General features: G+C 43.6%; 1 protein-coding gene across 2 annotated transcripts in view; it reads right to left on the bottom strand.

The window, feature by feature from the left end:
* Positions 1-18595, bottom strand: part of kremen1 (kringle containing transmembrane protein 1) — a 60306-nt gene that overhangs the window by 10066 nt on the left and 31645 nt on the right. For both annotated transcript variants that reach the window (XM_023417090.2, XM_023417091.2), the window contains exons 4-6: positions 3467-3591; positions 1777-1930; positions 928-1260 (exon numbers count right to left, since the gene is read on the bottom strand). In XM_023417090.2, the coding sequence (XP_023272858.1) occupies positions 928-1260; positions 1777-1930; positions 3467-3591 (612 nt within the window). The remainder of the gene's footprint in view (positions 1-927; positions 1261-1776; positions 1931-3466; positions 3592-18595) is intronic.

Genomic DNA, 18595 nt, shown 5'->3' with positions numbered 1-18595 from the left:
AAACCTGTTTCTTCCGGAGGTGACCTTTTCTCACTCATTCCATTTCTTGGCTACATGACGCCTCACAAGAACTGAGACATGAGCAGAAAGGATTGCGCCTGTCCAGAGGTCAGAGAATTTCGGACCTTCTGATATTGTTTTTACTGTAACACCAGCAGGCGAGAAAAATGTCACAGGATTACAAATGGAGGCAGAGAGGGAGGGAGGGAGGGAGGAGTTGCGACAGATTGCCTCTCTCCATGAGCATGAATGTCACCTACACAGAATTATATCAGGCTAACGTCTCCAGAAATTAATCTATTAAATCATTTTCGGTGCATTCAGAATATTCACACGGAGGCATCACCGTGGGAGAAAACAACAGAGGACTGCTTTTTATTTTTCCCCACGCAAGTCTTTACACATTTTCCTCATTAGTCTGGAGAGGTAAAATTATTCGCTGCTAGCTCTTCAACTTTCTGCTCTGTAGTGAAATCAGGATATCAGAAGGCGCGATGCAAAGTATATTATCACACTGTTTTGTATGTAGGTGGTATAAAAACTCCTGCTCTGAAATTCACCAAGGAACACACTCCTGAGAAGCAAAGCAGTCTGCCGCAGCTTGATAAGAGAGTGAGTTCGTAGAAAAACAAAACATTATTTAAATATGCAGCATCAGGCAGGGCTGTGAGACATTGACTAGCAAATGAAAAGAGAAAAGGGTCTGCCAATGACGGGACAACTGCCTCGCACCGCTCTGAAAACCTTCAGTACGGAGGCAGCAACCTAGCTCACACCCCATCGTGCTAATGTGGCGGGCGTGGCGGGCTTGAGGACAGGTTGCTTCAACTGAGAAGGGATACTGAGTGATACACTGTCATGGACTTTCACCAAACCATTCTTCTTCCAATGCACAAGAAATGCCAGAAAAAGCAGGTGTTTTCTTACCTTGGTAAAGCAGAGCGAATCCCTGGGCCTGGTTGGTGCGGTCTGAGTAGAAGTAGAGAATGACAAAGTCGCCCGTGACGTTCACCAGCTCCCGCGGCGGGCTGCGCCAGTCGAAGCGTGCCACCACCTGGTTGGTGTAGCCGTCCAGCAGCTCCACCATGTCTGTCTGATCGGAGATGTCAAAGAAGGTGAAGTTGAAGAGGATGGAGGAGGATCCGGGGACCTGGACGGTCCAGTAACAAACGCGGCCGGCACCGTACTTGTCGGGGAAGTCAGGGGAGTAGATCACTCCTGATGGCGAGGTGTAGTTCCCACCGCAGGCCCCTACTCGGGCTGGAGGAGGAAGCACGAGAAAAGAGGAGAAAATGGTCGGTGATGTTTTATTGGGGTTGTGAATAATGCTCAGTCTATTAACAGATCACTGGTATCACGTTACATGATTTCATGCCACTGAATGGAGATGCACCAATCTGATCCCGTCTCTCATACCGACTTTATTTTATAAAACTGGTATGACCAATCCACATCATAGACTGTCTCTTTGGTCACAGCGGGCTGGCAGCAATTTTTTGCATCACACCAGTTGATGACCAAATGTTATCTCAACATAGAAATGTGTTAGAGGAAAGAAATGTACTCCTGTGTCTTCTGGAGACAAACTATATTTGATGGGAGTCGTTACCACGGCGAAAGCGGGGACAAACCTGTATCCAGCTCATAAGAGGTAGTTACAGGTGTATTTGTAAAAGTGCATTATGTCTTATTACTTTAGAAACCTTAAGATTAAAATTTGTTTGTTCAAATCACGGCCCAGAATCAGCCCAGAGTCAGACCGAGAGTGACACTCACTGTCGAAGATGATGACCCAGCCGTCTCCGCCGCAGGGCTGGGTGTGGTCGCCGAAACAAACGTGGTTACACTCCATGCTAGGTGACTCGCCATGGTCGCGCAGGTCCACCTCATTGCCACAGAAACAGGCATATCCTGACTCCATACCAGCAAGCTGCGAAAACACAATAGGAGTTATGCAAATCATTGCATCAGCAAAACGCTGAGGGAACATGTTTTGTGGAGGAAACGTGAAAAGTTGAGCTTTTTCTCTCTTCTTTAAAAGTATCCAAAATGGCTACTTTGTCCATATAATTATACCTGATTAGGTTGTGTTTCTGATATGAGCTTTATGTGAAACTGTGTTAACACTTAGGCCTAGTAAACAGTTCAATACACATAGCTCCTTCTCTCTTTGAAATTAAAGTGACTTGAGTCTAAAGTGCCCTAATTGCTCTTTCTCTCATGATTACAAGATGCTGTAATCTGAGTCTGGATAACCACAACCTCTCAGCTGATTAGAGGCCTCCCTTCAAACACACAGCTGCACACAGGGTGCAGAGAGTAAACCTTACAGAAATAGCACCTATCCATCTTTCAAGTCAGAACTGTTAGTAAACTGTTCCCAAAAGCGTCGAAGCAGGAATGTGCAACGTGAAAAACCTTCACGCGTTTTGACCTCGCCACCACCAACTGGCTGCTTGTTCTCAAAAGAACTATTGTCCTTCGTTCAAAAAGAACGCCATTGTCCAATTTTCAGGCCCCTAAATGAATTCACACTACTGAAGGTACTGCATCATTTCCCACTCCGCGTCTTTTTCTCATGGAATAGGAATTTATAGCGCCTCCGCTCTCGCCGAGATGTATCAAGCTATGTCCTTGTTGCATTATTCTATCTGATGAAGTAATGCTGGAGAACACCAATGTGAATACTTTCTGGTGGAGCAAACAAGGGATGGATTTGCTGTCTCGCTCATTAGACATGCTCTTTGTCAAAAAGTCACACGGGATCCATACTTCCAAGCGCTGACGTTTCACATGCGCATTAAGGCCAGTGACGATCCAAGGGTACAGGCAGACGATGCCAATCCACCACCGCATCCTATAACATCTGCTGAATTGAGAGGGGAGTGGGGGAGGGACGGGCTGTCAGTACCTGTCAGTGCAGACGGAGCTGAGCCGGATCTGCCGAGACTGAAAATGAACACCTGGCACGGTTTATAGCTGCGACAATGGCATGCCAGATACAGAGATGAGTGAGAAACTGGAGAGGAGGTGCCCACCGGGCTAATAACCGTTCATTTCCAGCTGTCAGCCTTGATTGCTGTGATGATTTGTCATCCGCTGGTTGGTTTGAAACATGGAGTTTGATGGCTGAATAAAGAGGGTATAGACCGCTCTTGGGATCGTGGTGATAATTGTCAGGAAACTGCCCGTAAACGGAGATCATTTACATAAAAGCTTGACTGTTGCGAGAGCCAGCTCATGTCCGCGTTTGAAATGACACGGGCAATTGACTGGACGCTTTTTCATCGAATGAGAAGAGAAACTTGAACATCTGAGGACACACAGACACTACATTTAAAGACTTGAATGTTTTCTCCTACAGAAACTGCCATCTTAAATCTGAGGTAAATATAACGCTGAACATCTCTTGGGTTAAAGGTTTTATTATTATTTCATACACTTCGACTTTATTTTCAAACCTCACCTTGTATCTCTGCTTCCTGCAGAAGCTGATACAGTTTTGGATGGTGAGTTTGTTGGAGGTCTCACTGGTGCCCGACAGGGTGGGCGGGTCCCCGCTGTCTTTGAAGCAGCCCAAGTTTCCGGGCACTGCAGAGAGACAAGGAGAGGATGAAAAAAAAAAAGATCAGTTACACAACTCAGATGCAATCTGTATCACATACTGGCAATTAGCATTTCTAATGGGGGATTTCTTTCATTTTTAAAATGTTACATTGCAAGGTCATTGCAGTCCCACTTGGCGTTGGAGTTTGAGTACAGCGCTTCTTTGTGTCTTGGTTTCCCCTAAGTTGTTCAAGTTTTACAATCACGTTCGTGACTTGCCCCCCAAAGACCAATCTGTGGGTGACACACTCCACAAATATTCAGTTTCGTGTTTGAATCTTTTGGTATGAATTTCCACCAGACAAGCCAACAATTTGGCCTCTGAAGAAAAGATAGGAGGAGGAGGAGAACGGAGGGATGAAGGGGCAAAGGGGACATGGATGTTTGAGTCATTGTGTGTGTGTGAGAGAGAGAGAGAGAGAGAGAGCTGGAACCTAGAAAATGCACCCTGTCAGATGTGAGAGTGAGTTGCATCAGATTAGAGATATAGCGTTTTCTACATGTGTGACTGTGTGTGACTCTGTGTGTGTGTGTGTGTGGCTGTGTGTGTGTGTGTGTGTGTGTGTGTGTGGCGACAGATGGAATTCTGTCTGATGTGCCAGGAAATGTAAAACAGTGTTATATAGGCCAAGTCCAACACCTCAGGTCTCCATTAAACACAGGTTCAATTTTAACCCATAAGAGCACGAACGTGACGTTGGAGCACAAGTAAAAATTCAAGCTACGATGTTTCAGCTACCTGAGACTTTGGCCATGTGGTAGAGCAGCAACGACTTATCTCCGATTTTCATTTTACTTTTTATCCGCTCTTGGTTTTTGACCGTTGTTGCAGCTTCATCACATGAACATAAAATAGGAGCCTTGGGGATGCATGACACAAATAGGCCAACAATCACAGATGGATCACACACCAGACAGATAGATGGAGGATGCATGTTGACACCTTTCCAAGATCACACTCAAGTCAGACAAATCAGCTCGCCTCCCTGAGTCCGCCGTGTATTCATCAGATACTATGCAATCTTTCAAAACCCAGCGCAGGGAATTAAACACTGAAACATTAAACACTCCAAAAGCCTTAAAATTCAATGTAATGACTCAGGAAGTGCCAACAAAGCCTCAAGCAGCCTATATCACCACTTGTGATTTTGTTTTTCATTGCAATTCCAACACTTGTTTCACTCCCATGTTCTGGGCTGAAATGAATTTGACAAACAGAAGTAAATGCACAATCTGAAAGTAATTTCCACTGCAAGTATGAACCCCCACTACCACCACCACCACCACCACCCCCCCAAAGCTCTTCAGTCTAATTGGAGTTGGTGTTATCCAACCACAGGGTCCAAAAGAGTTCATTAGGAAGAGACGGAAAAGACAAGAGCGAAGACTGTGTCCAAAATAGCGGTCAATGCTGCTTAGAGACACAACGCGGATGCAAAAATCTAAAGCATGTGATATTACAAACAGTTCTTGTTCTTTGTCGGGCATCTGCCGTTTCCAAATTCAACTGCAAATTAAATGAGGTACAAACCATCTTAAATACAGAGCGCAAAGTGTGATTGATGCTTCCCGTTGGAAATCTAATTTCTTCCCGCCTTCTGAACTGAAAATTACTGAAATTTTTGGAACTGGAAATCAAATCACTACAGAAAGAGGTCACATCTGAGAGCTTAGTTTTGCACTAACACTATTTCTTTGAGAGTTAAGACTTAACACAAGAGTTAATCGTGTTTGTGTGTGAATTATTTTGCTAAATACAAATATGAAGGCAAATGCAATTTAGCAAAGAACTCAGAAATGCAGTTTCCGCACACACACACTGATAAAAGAGAGACATTTATTTGAGTTATCTATCACACAGGACCGCGTCCTGTCTATTTGAGTGCAACAACAGTGTCTTGCTTTGTGGATGCTGCAGAGTCTGACAACAAGCTCAGAGTCTGTGGAGCGGCTTGTCCCCTGACTCTGTGTACCAACACTGTCCTAGAACTGCATCTCTCTGGAGCTTTTCACTTGTTGTGCGACATTTTCTTCTCAAACATTTAAATGTTGAAAGCTGCCTGCCCGTCTGATGACAGCAAGTTCCACTGGCGAACAACTGGCATCCCGTTGTTGGCAGCAAGGAACAGAAAAAACCCCCCAAAAAAAACACTCGATCCACTTTCACAAGCCTGTCGTGATAAGAGGAGGAGCATCACAATGAACTGCCTCTGTGAACTGGAGTAACCTCGATAGAGACCACACACGTGTATTGTTTTTGGGATGCCAGCTGTTGCCAGTGTTAACTTCCTGGCTGGCACGAAAGCCCCTTTACACACGCTACAGATTCTGTTTATACAAACGTGAGACACAAAGGCTTTCGGAGGGGCAAACGTGCGACGTGTTTCAGATTCCACGAGAATTGATGTCGTCGAGAATGTCCACCACGGACTGGAACAGAAGAAGGCGGGGAGAAGGGGAAATGAGGGGAAACAGGCTGGCAGAGAGAGGGACTGCTCCCCCCTGCCTTTCCCCCACGTTTGCTGACCGTGAAGTGACCGGCGAGTCTTTGGCTGCAGCCATGATTCGCCGTCGTGCGAAATTGTGTTTGACAGATGACTCAACACTTGAAGACAAAGTCCTCAGACTCCCTCAGACCAGTAAAAAAATCATGAGCAATATTCCTTTTTTTTTTTTACCACAATCATACCTAAGCTTTACAAGTGGATTAATTTGGTTGTTTGAAACATTTAGCAAGACTCCACGACGCACCTCAGCAGACTTGAGGGCTGGATTATGAGACAGGTTACAGGCAAACATGACAGTAATAATAATGTTCAAGGTACTTCATATTTTCAGGGTGAGACAGGACAGTGCTAAAACAGCAGTTTCTGTTTCATCCTCTGCTTAAATATACGCTGGATTAATCCCAGTGAAGTGTGCGGGAGGGGAGAAGAGAAGAGAAGAGAAGAAAAGAGAGATAAACACCTGGTTGGGAACCGGCAACCTCCCTCCGAGCAAGGCAGGCAGGCACCATTTCAAATGGGGCTTTTGAAAAGCGACGGAGAGAATACTACTGCGGGGCTCAGCAGCCAGATTAAAGGCAGCAGTGCTCTTTTTTCACTTTGCTTTGACAGGAAGATTGCACACTACAGTCAATTTATCTGTCTTTGTCCTCCTCGCGTCCCAGGGGCTGTGAAGCGCTGGCTTGAAGAGCAGCAGGTGGTGGGATCGTATCGCACCAAATCGTTGGGAGGTTTGTATGGAGGTGGAGACAGAGAGAGAGAGAGAGAGAGAGAGAGCGGCTCTGAAATGCATCTTCCCCTTGTTCACGCACAGCATTAAAGCTTCAAATTGTCCTCGCATTAAAACTCCTGAGCAAAGCATTGTCCCTTAAAAACATCTGCTCTGCAGGCGCAACAAGTGCGAATATCAACATGTACAATAAAAGAAAAAAAAAAAAAAAAAAACACACATACACACAAACACATTTAACACACTTCAAAGCTGTCGGTGGAATTTAGACTTTAATGAGCCAGAGGGGAGAAATGGAGGAAACACAAGGTGCATAAATGCTCCACTCAGCCCAGACCAGACCTCTGAAAACCTCAGGAGATCACAGCGGGAGGGGAGACTCCCACAAAGTTAAAAAAAAAAAAACCCAAAACAGATACAACTAAAGAAAGCTTGACTGCAGCCAGACTCATCACAACCTGGCAGCCCGCTGCCTTAGCTCGGAAGAGAGCAGTTAGTTAGCATTCCCACAATGCAACGCAGCGCGATGCAGACAGTAGGCGGCAGGCCAAACAACAAAGTACATGTCTGTCTAGCGGGGGGAACAGGAGACACCTCTGTCGACGCGGCAGACACAACAACAACGCCGACCCAAAACACATCAGCGAGACGGAGAAGAGAACAATACACAGGGATCTAACAGACAACATCAAACATGTACAGCAGGCTTTGGCAAGTGCAGTTGGCAGGGAGAGCATGCAAGCAGGTTGATGAGCTGGGGGGGGGCAAACATGTTATTAAGGACACGTAATTACAGTTTTAAATTCCTTACATATGGAGGCTAAGGAGCAAAAGAAATCTAGGAAAAAGAGAGCAAGAGAGAGTTAAAGGAGTGCTGCTGTTTTTAATGGGACTCTGGGTGTCTCTCCTTTCAAAATAGATTTACTCCTAACAGCCAGACTCTGCATCCACCCACCACAGTGTGCCAGATATTTTCACTTAAAAGATGAGGTAAGGCAGAGAGACACAGGGAGAGAATTATGAAGCCTTAAGGAACAATGAACCTTTACAGTTGTCTGCTTTATAATCACTGTTAAAACACCAGAGGATCTCAGCCGCTCTCCAGTCTGCCCTGATCCTGCAGACTACGAGAGAAGCTGCGAAGACACTGACAAAATGTAGATACGAGAGTGTGTGATGTCATATTTTTAGTAACAATCTAAATGGGTCTTTAGCGGCGAGATGTAAAACCTGTCAGATACGAAGAGCTGGCACTGAATGTCTGGGCAGGTTCATGATCTTGTTAAGTAATATCTTTCTGATTTATCACAAATTTAGACAACGTAACATATACAGTGGTTATTAACTGCCGCTTTTATTGTTCTGTATAAACGGGGCCAATATTTCTGATTCATAGCCACTGTGCGATCTGCGAATCTAAGCCCTGCACAGATTTGGCTGCATCGAATAAAAGCCTCTTGTTCCTTCCTTCCTCTTTTCTCGCCTTCACTCACATTCATCTAAATTCATTCATATTCATTATTTGTATTCCTGTCGTGTGATTTGGTTTCATTTAGTTGCTCGTTTGTTCTCACCATGAGAAAACACTGTGAGTTACTACCTGAAGAATTCTGGACGTGGGAACTTGGGAAAGGTCAGTTTTAAAAAGCGGGCTGAACGACGGCGCCCACGCACGACCTAAAACAATATCGCGACTGTAGGTGGTGGCGTGGGGTCTGAATGTCTGCGATGAACAAAGTATTTTAGTCATTTTCGAGCAGAAAGGCCAAACACTCGCTGCATTTAGCTTCTCAAGTGTCGGGATTCAGTGGTTGTCTTCATCACGGCAGTAAACTGGACGGACAATAAGGGGCTTATTATTGGACAGAATGAGAAAAGTATCGCATCTAATTGGTTAATCAGTTTAGTAATTTAGTAAAAGGAAGCGGGAGTTGCTATTATGTGTTTGTGTTGGGTTTATGTGTTGCTTTTCTATGGAGATCATAAATTCCCCAGCCTGTCAGTGGGAACAGTTTACAGCTAGACGATAAGGGGTTCTTTTCTGGACTGAATGAGTATTTGTTTCTAATCGGTTAATCAGTTTTGTAGGTTTTTAGCTGTTTTTTTTTCGAGCAGAGATGCCAAACATTTGCTGGATTTAGCTTCTTGGAATTAATGGTTTTCTTCATCATGTATCACAGTACATTAAATATCAGTTTGTGACTTGATCAGATAAAACACGCTATCATCACCTTGGGCTGTGGAAAATTTTAAAGGCCATTTTCCCCCCAATTTGCAGACATTTTATAGCAGCAGGTTAATCAATAGTGAATGCAATAGCTAGTTTCAGCCGCGCTTTCACATGAACTACATTCAGGCAGCTGCCATGACGCAGACTGTGGCACCTGAAGTTGTTTGCAGTGGCTGAGAGGTTCTGTCAAATAATGAAGCAATGTAAGCACAGAGCAGCTGAGCTACATCCAAACTACGCCTCAAACTGATGAGGCAGAGCAGCATCACGGAGGGAAACAAACACTTTCCTCATCTTTATGCAGAGAATCACACATTAGTTCCAAAGCGGCGCTGTTCAACCACAATGTTATACCTCCCTCCGCTTTCTGTGTTTACATTTTTGTCTAATATCACACGTGTTGTCTTCTGACAGCGACGTGAGAGCATAAACATTTAATGTTTCTCTTTTCACGCCTCATTAACCTTGAAATGTTCTTGCACACACTCGTTTTTTCCTTTGATTATTTTCTTACATTCGGTTTGACATCTCAGAAATTTCCTTTTGACATCACTTAAGAGTAAAAAGGAAGTAAATTGCATCTTTGGAGGGGGGGGGGGGGATAAATCAGAAAATTCACTGTGACAAAAATGATCCTTTAAGCAGCCACCGCTGCTTCATTAACATCCCATTACACTGTAACCAGAGACAAAAAAGTCATTCGCTTCCACATTAGAGAGAGGACGTTAACGCTGTGAGGTCAAAAGAGGAGAGGCAGGATTTTTAAAAGCACATTCCTCAACTGCTACAAGGCCTGATGCAGCTCATTTAAAACACAGGTATGTTGAAAACTTTGGAAACACTCCCCACCGACCCATTAATGCACCACAGGCTGATTAACAATTAAAATCTGATGCACACACTCACAAACACACTCTTCCTGGAGCACGCGCTGCCTTCCCAGGGATCCCGAGTGCAACAGAGCAAGGAAACAACACTTATCACAGTCGGTGTTTATGTGATTTTTTTTTTTTTTTCTTCAGCCTTTATTCCTCGCTCCGTCATCCTTGTCATTGTGTCTTGGCCCCTATTTATTACCCCCCCTTTTGTAGTACAGTATACTCAATACATAAACAAATACAGCTGCTGCATTTCATCAAGCCTGTGATTAGTCTTGTCGACTGCACCGCAGCTCAGGAGAACACAAGAGAAACGGAGGAATATGTCATAAACTCCCCCAGGACGAGCGTTTCTGGAAACTCTGTATTGTTTGTAAGGAGGCGGGAGTTGCTATTATGTGTTTCTGTTGGGTTTATGAGTCGCTTTTCTATGGAGATCATAAATTCTCCAGCCCGTCAATGGGAACAATTTAGAGTTAGACAATAAGGGACTTATTATTGGACAGAATGAGAGAAGTATTTGTATCTAACAGACTAACTTTGCTAGTGGGATGTTCAAAACACAACTGCCGGGCTGTGTCTGTCTGGTGGAGGCAGCGTTACAACAAGATTGAGATGGAGGAGATCAATGCTCTCGCCCGAGGCCCCGAGAGAGTGACTAACCATCTAATTAGAGGGAAGAGGGAAGAGCCGGAGCTTTAAATGAATAATTATTGGCCTCTCAGAGACCGGGCCGAACAATGCAGGGAAGAGATGAAAAATGGCCGCCACACCGCATCACTCTGCATTCCCTTACAAACCAAACAGTCTGTGTCCCGAGGAGTCCCAGAGGACCTGATATCGGGGGGGGGGGGGGGGGGGGGGGGGGCAGGAGATGAAAAGATGAGCAGACACTTAGTGACCACCTCAGGCGTTAAAGATAAGCATGGCGGGGCTCTTTCATTTATCATCATTCGCTTTCAAAGAGATCGACTTCTCGTACTGTGGCAGGTTGTCCTGGTTATCTGGATGTCAATAACAGGGGCAAAGTCCCCAGGGACGTGCAACAAGAAAAGCTTAACCACATATAGAGAGTTCATTACAATTAATGCATGATCAAAATTAAACAAAAATAAATGCATTTGTTTTTTGTTTTTTTCTATTTCTCATTATGACATGTATATAATGAATCCCAAAGTAGGAGACAATCACTTTCATTTGATTGTTCAAATAGACGCTGCATTGCAAACTAAAAGTGTATCATTCTTACATCATTCAGCTGGGACAAGTGACATAACACAGCTTTGCTGCTGCAGCGTTACCACAAGACACAACAATGGAAAGCGAGAGAAAAAGCATCGTTCCAGACGTTGGAAAACAAGAAGAGCCCATGATTAGCCCTTGAAGCTGCTGAAGATGTTTATACCTCAACAATAAAGAGCATTCTGATTATTTTCTTTCAGGCCGAATCAGTCACGGAGCTAAATATGTAACATCCTGAGGTTGGAGGAAGAGAGAAAAGAAGTGGTCACTTATCAAAGCAGCTTCAGAGGCGTGCGCTTGGAAAATTTTGTGGCAAATTTGTCCATTAGATAATTATATACGGCATCATGTGTGCACAGTTTGACAATTTGGATCGAGGATACCGCAAGACAACAATTAAAGGAGTCCTCAAAGTCAGAAATCAGACAGATGTAGCCTCTGGGATGTTCACGGTAAACTTCGTGGCAGGCTACCCAAGAGATATTGATGATGAATATGATGATACAGATACTTCTTAAAATACCTTAAAACTTTTAAGAGTCAAAAATCACCAAAAACTCTGACAATCATAAGTTTAATGAAATATCTGTGGAATATTATTCTATCTTGAATACTGGAATCGTTTCCTGACATTTCCAAGAGATATCCGCGGTCTCCGCAGGATGAAGCTTAATGAAATATCTCGACAACTGCAAGATGGATTGTGATGAAATTTGCTGCTCACAGCCAAAACACACACACACACACACACACACACACACACACACACACACACACAAACACAACAAAAGCAGGCACTGTGAGCTCGAACTACATTGGCTGAACAATATCTGACATTAAAATTACATTTATTGCACCTGTGCGGAGCCATGCTGATCCACATTTGGCTGCGAGCCCTGATTCCTGAGCGCTAAATTGGTCGACCCGCAATTCATCTCCTCCTCTTTCCCATGACAAGCACTAAACAATGGCCATCTACTTGTTCTCATTAGCAAACATTCTACACAACCCGCTCGCCTCGTAATCAATACCTTTAATTCCCTAATGGCCCTGGCTGATTTAACCCCGGCCATGTTGAGAGAGGGACGGAGCCAGAGAGAGAGAGGCTGAGAGATTAAATCTACCTGATGTCCCCTAGTTTGCTTTTGTGAGAGTCTCTACTCTCTAGTTTCTGTCTGAGAGTTTCCTCACAGCACTGCAGGCAGGTATTTCCCCCTAGGGCAGGTGTGGGTGGAGCTATAAGGAGGTCAGAGGTCAGAGTAAGATAACAATGAGCTTGCTCAAGGCTCCCCCGCTCTCTTCCTCAGGTAAGGAAAGATCTAATGTAGGTAAAAGGGGACATGTCAAGCAGATGTCAGTGCCACAGACCAGCCATAATTAACATCCGCCAAACTACAAATACTGGTAAAAATCTGTTTCAGCTCAGTCGTGTATGATCCTTTTTTTTCCCCTGACAAATCAGTAAAATACTGTAGATGTATCTCACAGGCTTCTGATTTGCTGCTCTAAAGTTTTAGCGTAAGATTTTCCTCTTTGTATTAAAGTATAATGTTATCAGAAAGTTAACTTCATCCCCATGAGGAGGCCAGCGGCAAGAAAAAAGAAAAAAAAAAGACAAAAACTTCCATTGTGAGTGTGCAGGTCTTAAATCTCCAAATCCACTCACACAGCAGCTGTGGTAATTCTATGCATGAAACAACTCTGAAAAAGAAGGAGGCTGGTATATTTCTAGGAAGAATTTATGATAATTAATTTGGTTAGGAGAAAATAATCTTGGATGGTAATTTTCTAAATGTACAAGCCTGTGGCAGTGAGGCCAAAAAGCTAATTTCAGACACTGGTTGAGTAGACATGCATGTGAATATAGTTCTTTTAAAGGGAAGCCACAAGGTTTTGCTGGATTATCTGTTCTAAATCTCTCTGGGTGTTTAACAAATTGTGTTATTTTTGTACATCCTTTGCTATGTCTGGAATAAACAATAAACAAACAGCAAGATCTCCTGGTCAAAGCTTGGTCATCAGCAAAACCATGACTGACCTTAAGTCACCATCAACTCTCACCGTTTTAACCTTCAGAACAGGAGCCTCTTAAAGAAGCAAGCAATGGCCAAAATGAGCTCACCTTACAAAAATGTCCTCTTTCTGAATGTGTTAAATTGGTTTTCAAAAGTACAGGAACACACACACACACACACACACACACACACACACACACACAAACAGAGAAACACACAGACACACACCCTTCTCCACTCAGGGATGCCTGAACCTGCCTCAGTATGCTGGTTGGGAGGGTTGGTTGTGGTGAAAGCTGGTACAAGACCACCTAGGGGAAATATTCTGCCTCTGCAAACAATGACAGAGAGTGAGATAAATACTGCAATAACAGAACCTGAAAGCATCCCTGGTTCAGGCAACCACAACAGCCACGAGGCAGGGCTGTGGTGCTTCAGTCTGGGCTCAGTTTCCAGACCACATGTCCAACATGTTCGACTTGTCTCGGCCTCTTGCTTATTTTGACTCGCACTTGTTCTTGTCTCAGACTTTCGTTCAGCCGTTTGACTCTCCCTGCCTCATCATAAAACCTTCAAAGATGCTTTTTTTTTTTTTCTCAACCTCATCCACATGTGTTTATTTTCTACACAGCACTGTTATTTATATATATTTAATATATAATTACTGAGTGTATTAAGAGACAGGTACGCCTCTTCATCTCATTATTCTTACACGTGATGTGTGCTTACTGCCTATTTTGGTCTTGAATATGGATGGATTTTTCTCTGGTTCTGTCTAATCTTGATTTGTTTTGACAACTCTTGGACTTATTCTTGTGTCCAACACCATTAGGCCTGGCCCTGGAACTGATTTGGACTCAGCTAACACAGCGAGGGTTAGGGGGTCACTGATGTCCGACACTGCCACCCAGAGAAATAAAACAGATGAAAAAAAAAAAAATTAGATACAACCCAAGTACCTGGTGTGTTTCATTTAATCATACTTTCATCCAGCAAGAATCTGTACATGACAAGATAGTGGAGATCTGTTTTTATTGAGTTACTGTTTGTATTTGAGTAAAGGAAATGCACATTTACAGCAGCTGAGGCAGAGCAAGTAAAAAAAGAAAGACCTGTCATGTTGAACATGAGGCATCATGGATAGACATGGATGTCTAGTCATATTAATGTAATGTGACTACTTGGAGTTTGACTCAGTTGTCCCACTACTTCAAAATGCCGGTTAGCGGTTGCATAAATCACTATTAATGAGGGCAATATCTCATCACTGCATATTTTCCTTAACGTTAAGCAATAAAACCTTAGACCAAACACATAACTACTTTGTTTTAATGTCTTTAAGGTGTGGCCGGTTAGCTTGCCAGATGGATGTGGTGCCGCCGGTATTGAGGCTAGTGTTTCACGGTGACAGACGAGGGTTAATCACACGTTCCCCTCCAATTGTTCAAATAGATTAAAGCATGACCTACAGTAAGTGAGGCATTCAACTTATTCATCAAGTCTGTTAACTATTCAGGTTATAAATGCACTGACAGCTCTATAACAAAGGCACATCTCAGAATATCACCGTCGCTTACGGGAACTGTGGTGTAGAGATAATGAGCTTCATTACTCGACACAGCGAGTATTGTCAGCTACGATAACAATGCGCGACATAAAAAGATAACAATAAAATACTTTGAGGATGTTTATGTTTTCCATCCTGTTAACAGGTCCTATTATCATTTTCTCTGTTTCGAAAGTGAGAAATCTCAGCACCCCGTCCTCGGTAATAAACAAGTATCAATGACATTGTCGTTTTGTGATCTTACCGGGTGCAATTTTTGAAGCTATAAAAATGGGTGCTGAAAAGGTTTCATAACTTGATTCCTGCAAAATCAAAGGTTGGGGAAGATGGGATTTTAAGAGGGGTTTATGGCCCAATATTATTCCTGGGTTTTACTTAACAATTCTTCTCATTTTCCTCATGACATGTATTCTAAATTTGCATTTTCCACAAAGGCATTTGCCCCATTAGGACTGACAGCTGCTGCGAGTCTCTTTATAGTGGGACCGGCACAGTGACACAACGAGTTTTTCTGGGTTTATATGCTGTTGAGAGATGAGCCCTCAACATGCAGATCAAAGCGTCTTTGTCTTGGCAGCGCTCAAAGACTTCACCCTGACAGTTTCACCCCGTGTCAATCACAATCATACAGGGCATATCGTCAAAGCAAACGCATGTCAACTTAAAGGAGCCACACCAAAACAAAATGTCCTTCCAGTATGCAACACCCTGAGAAAGGAAGCTTTTGAAAAAAGGAGCGACACCCAACAGGAACCAACACATTTTTAGACAAGTATTTTATATTTCAACAACGAAACATAAAGAAGAGCTATGCTGGCATTTGTAAGGTTTTATTAACACTTGACTGAATCATTTTTAACTGGATTTTCATTTTAATCTTAGGCAAAGCCTTTGCCATCACATCAATCAGGATTGTGAATGGATGTTGGATCACAAGTGAGTAAAATGTACTTTCAAACTCAGCTCGTTCTTAGATAAAACTGGCCTCAACGCAAGTAACTAAAGACTTTATTTCAGGACCTTCTGGAGACTGTCTGACTTCCCTACTTGTGTAAAACTTAAAATCAAAGCCCCTTAATAATGGATTTAGCTGTCAGCTCTAATTTGTATTAGTATGTGGTGAACCTGCTGGTCTGGTCAGAGGCTCTGCTAATAAATTCCTCACACCTCATTAGAAATACAGTGCACCTCATTGCTAAGCCAGGCAACATTAAGCCTTCTCTGCTCTGTAAAGCCTGATGTAAATGCATCAGTGCTGAACTGACCTGCAGTAAAGAGAAACAATGAAAGAGTAGGAATACTTTTCAGTCTCGACATTAATTGTGGATCAAATAATGAGTTGATTGGAGGGAAGTTGAGATTTTTAGAAATGTTACTTTTCAGCAGAGCACGGCTGAGCTGCTCCACAGGAACTGGGCTTCAATAAATAACAACACTCGTGACAAGGCTATGCTTAGCTGAGCATTTAGTGGCCTGGGAATGAGAAAGGCCTCAAAAACCAGCGTCATCGCTGCAGGACAACACACACACACACACACACCGTGGAAATGGCAATTTGTACAGCAGCCGATGTGCCTTGACAGCACGCCTTTTTGAAATGTTTAGATAATTCCACCACATGATAACTGCTGCCATGAGGGATTACCAGGATCAACAAATGTCGTGACCTACACTATAATCCACACTGTCAGACTATGTGTTTCTGGCCTCATGTGACCTGCCTGGCAGTGCACACTCCACCAGGGTGTGTCACCCTCACCAGGGTGGCATGACCCTAGATGACAGGGAGCCCAGCTGGATAACAGGCCGACCGTTGGCAGCCTCCAGGTGCCTCAGCCAGTGGCCACCAACTACCAACCACTCCACATCAAACGTAAGCAAAAACATAGACAAAATGAAGGCGCAGACAAAACAAAAACCAGACAAAATGAAAACAAAGACCACTGTTGCCCTCTCCCTGGCACACCACACTGTTTTTCAGCCTTTTGTTGCCAGCCGCAGACCGACTGAGAACACTGACACTGAGAGAGCATCAGTGTTTGGCAGCTGAAGCTTTCAAACGCAGCAGATTGAGAACAGGCACTGCCAGAAGGTAAGGCACCACGTGGCGATTGTGGTTTCACAATAGATGAGACGGAGCATTCGCGCCTGAAAGCTCCCTGGTATCCCTGCAGGGAGAAACTGTCTCCACTGAACAGGCATGTTTTCATGACACTGGATCCCTGGCTCACAGCAAACCTCATCTCCTTGTCTTACATTACAGGGCTCTGTGTAACTTTTGATGCCCAAGCAGAAAGAGGACTGTTCATGTAAGACAGCATTGGATATGGGCGAAGCTCCCAGCCGTTAGAAATGGGCCGCAACGATGGGTTACACGCTGCGCAGTACTGGATCCGAGACAAAAACAAGGCTCAACCGGCACATGGCAAACCCATTTGGAACAAAAGCTGGCCTAATTTCCCTAAAGATAAGGGACGAGCCCTGCTCCAAACAGAGACGGCGTGGGCTGCTCTCCGCGTTCCTCCCAAACCACAAAGGTTTGGGATACTGGCCTAGACGCACTGAGCTAAATGGACAGTTGACTGAAATAGGTCACTCAAAAGTCTAATGGGACGCACACAAGCTCCTATACACATGAAATCATTCACACACACACACACAAAAATACCATGGATACACACAGGCCATCCAGCCGACAGGCATTAATAGATGGGTTAATGGGTACTGAGCTATTCAAACAGCAGGCTTTGGTCAAGCATGTTACTCAGACAGGATAATGGAGGGATAGCTGGAGGAGCTGGGAGGTTCTTCAGACCTGGTGGTACCTACTGCAGGGACACAAAATCACCTCCACTGTCTGATAACTACTGTCCACCAGTTTCAACACATGCTGCATTTTATCTTGTGGGCTTTTAGTCGGAGCTTGACTGTGTTGCGGCAGGAATTTCAAGACTTGTGGAGTATTACATCTAAATTCCTGTAGCACAAAAAGTATTAAGGAATTCAAAGGTCAGACACAGTGAGGTATAATGATAAGTGTTTCAGAAACCTCAGAAAAATATTTCTTTTTAAAAGTAGAGGTTGATAACATAAGAGAAGGGAATGTAATTCATGGCTGAAGAGGCAAAGGGAAATATTTATTTTAGTTAAGCCGAATAGTCTGAGTTCTGCTTGGCTACATTTCAGCAGCTGTCTTTGTCTTTCAGATTGTGCTCAGTTACTGAAAGTATGTAATAACATGAATTGACCTAATCTGCCTTGCAAAGTGAAGCACACGTGTTAAAATAGCATTAAAGGTTTGTATAAAGTGAGATTTTCATGTCTTTTTTCATTATGACGCAGATTTGATTGCTATATTAATACTGTGAAAGTATCAAAGCCTCAGTCCACAGAGAAATGCACACAGCCTGTATTCAGACACTGAGCCTTAAAACCAGCCGTCAGGACTTCTGTCCCTTTGTGATGTCACAACAAAGCAGTCACTGCTCTCAGCCACGCCCCCAAGCCCCGCCCACCTGTTGTTCCAGAGAAGTATGTAAAACCACACTGACATGGTTTTTAGTTCTTAAAAATTATAGTAATATATACCTTCTTATAGATTTCAACACTTCAGATAAAACACCAGGAAAGTGTAAAATACGTGACCTTTAAGTAAATAGTTATAAGTATCTAATTACCTCAGAAATATAAGCATGTGTGACAGTTACTTTAAAAAAAATTGGTTGCAGCTAATTGCAATGTCTGAACCTCCTGCGATCTTTGGCATCAGAAATGTTGTTGGTCGATCCATCTCCGTCTGTTTTCGAGTGATTGAGAAGGTGGG

Source organism: Seriola lalandi, unplaced genomic scaffold (assembly GCF_002814215.2).
Source record: "Seriola lalandi dorsalis isolate HSWRI2012SDOR001 ecotype SW California unplaced genomic scaffold, Sedor1 jcf7180002054572, whole genome shotgun sequence".
Taxonomy (NCBI): Eukaryota; Metazoa; Chordata; class Actinopteri; order Carangiformes; family Carangidae; genus Seriola; species Seriola lalandi.
This window is presented reverse-complemented; position numbering and strand designations above follow the sequence as displayed.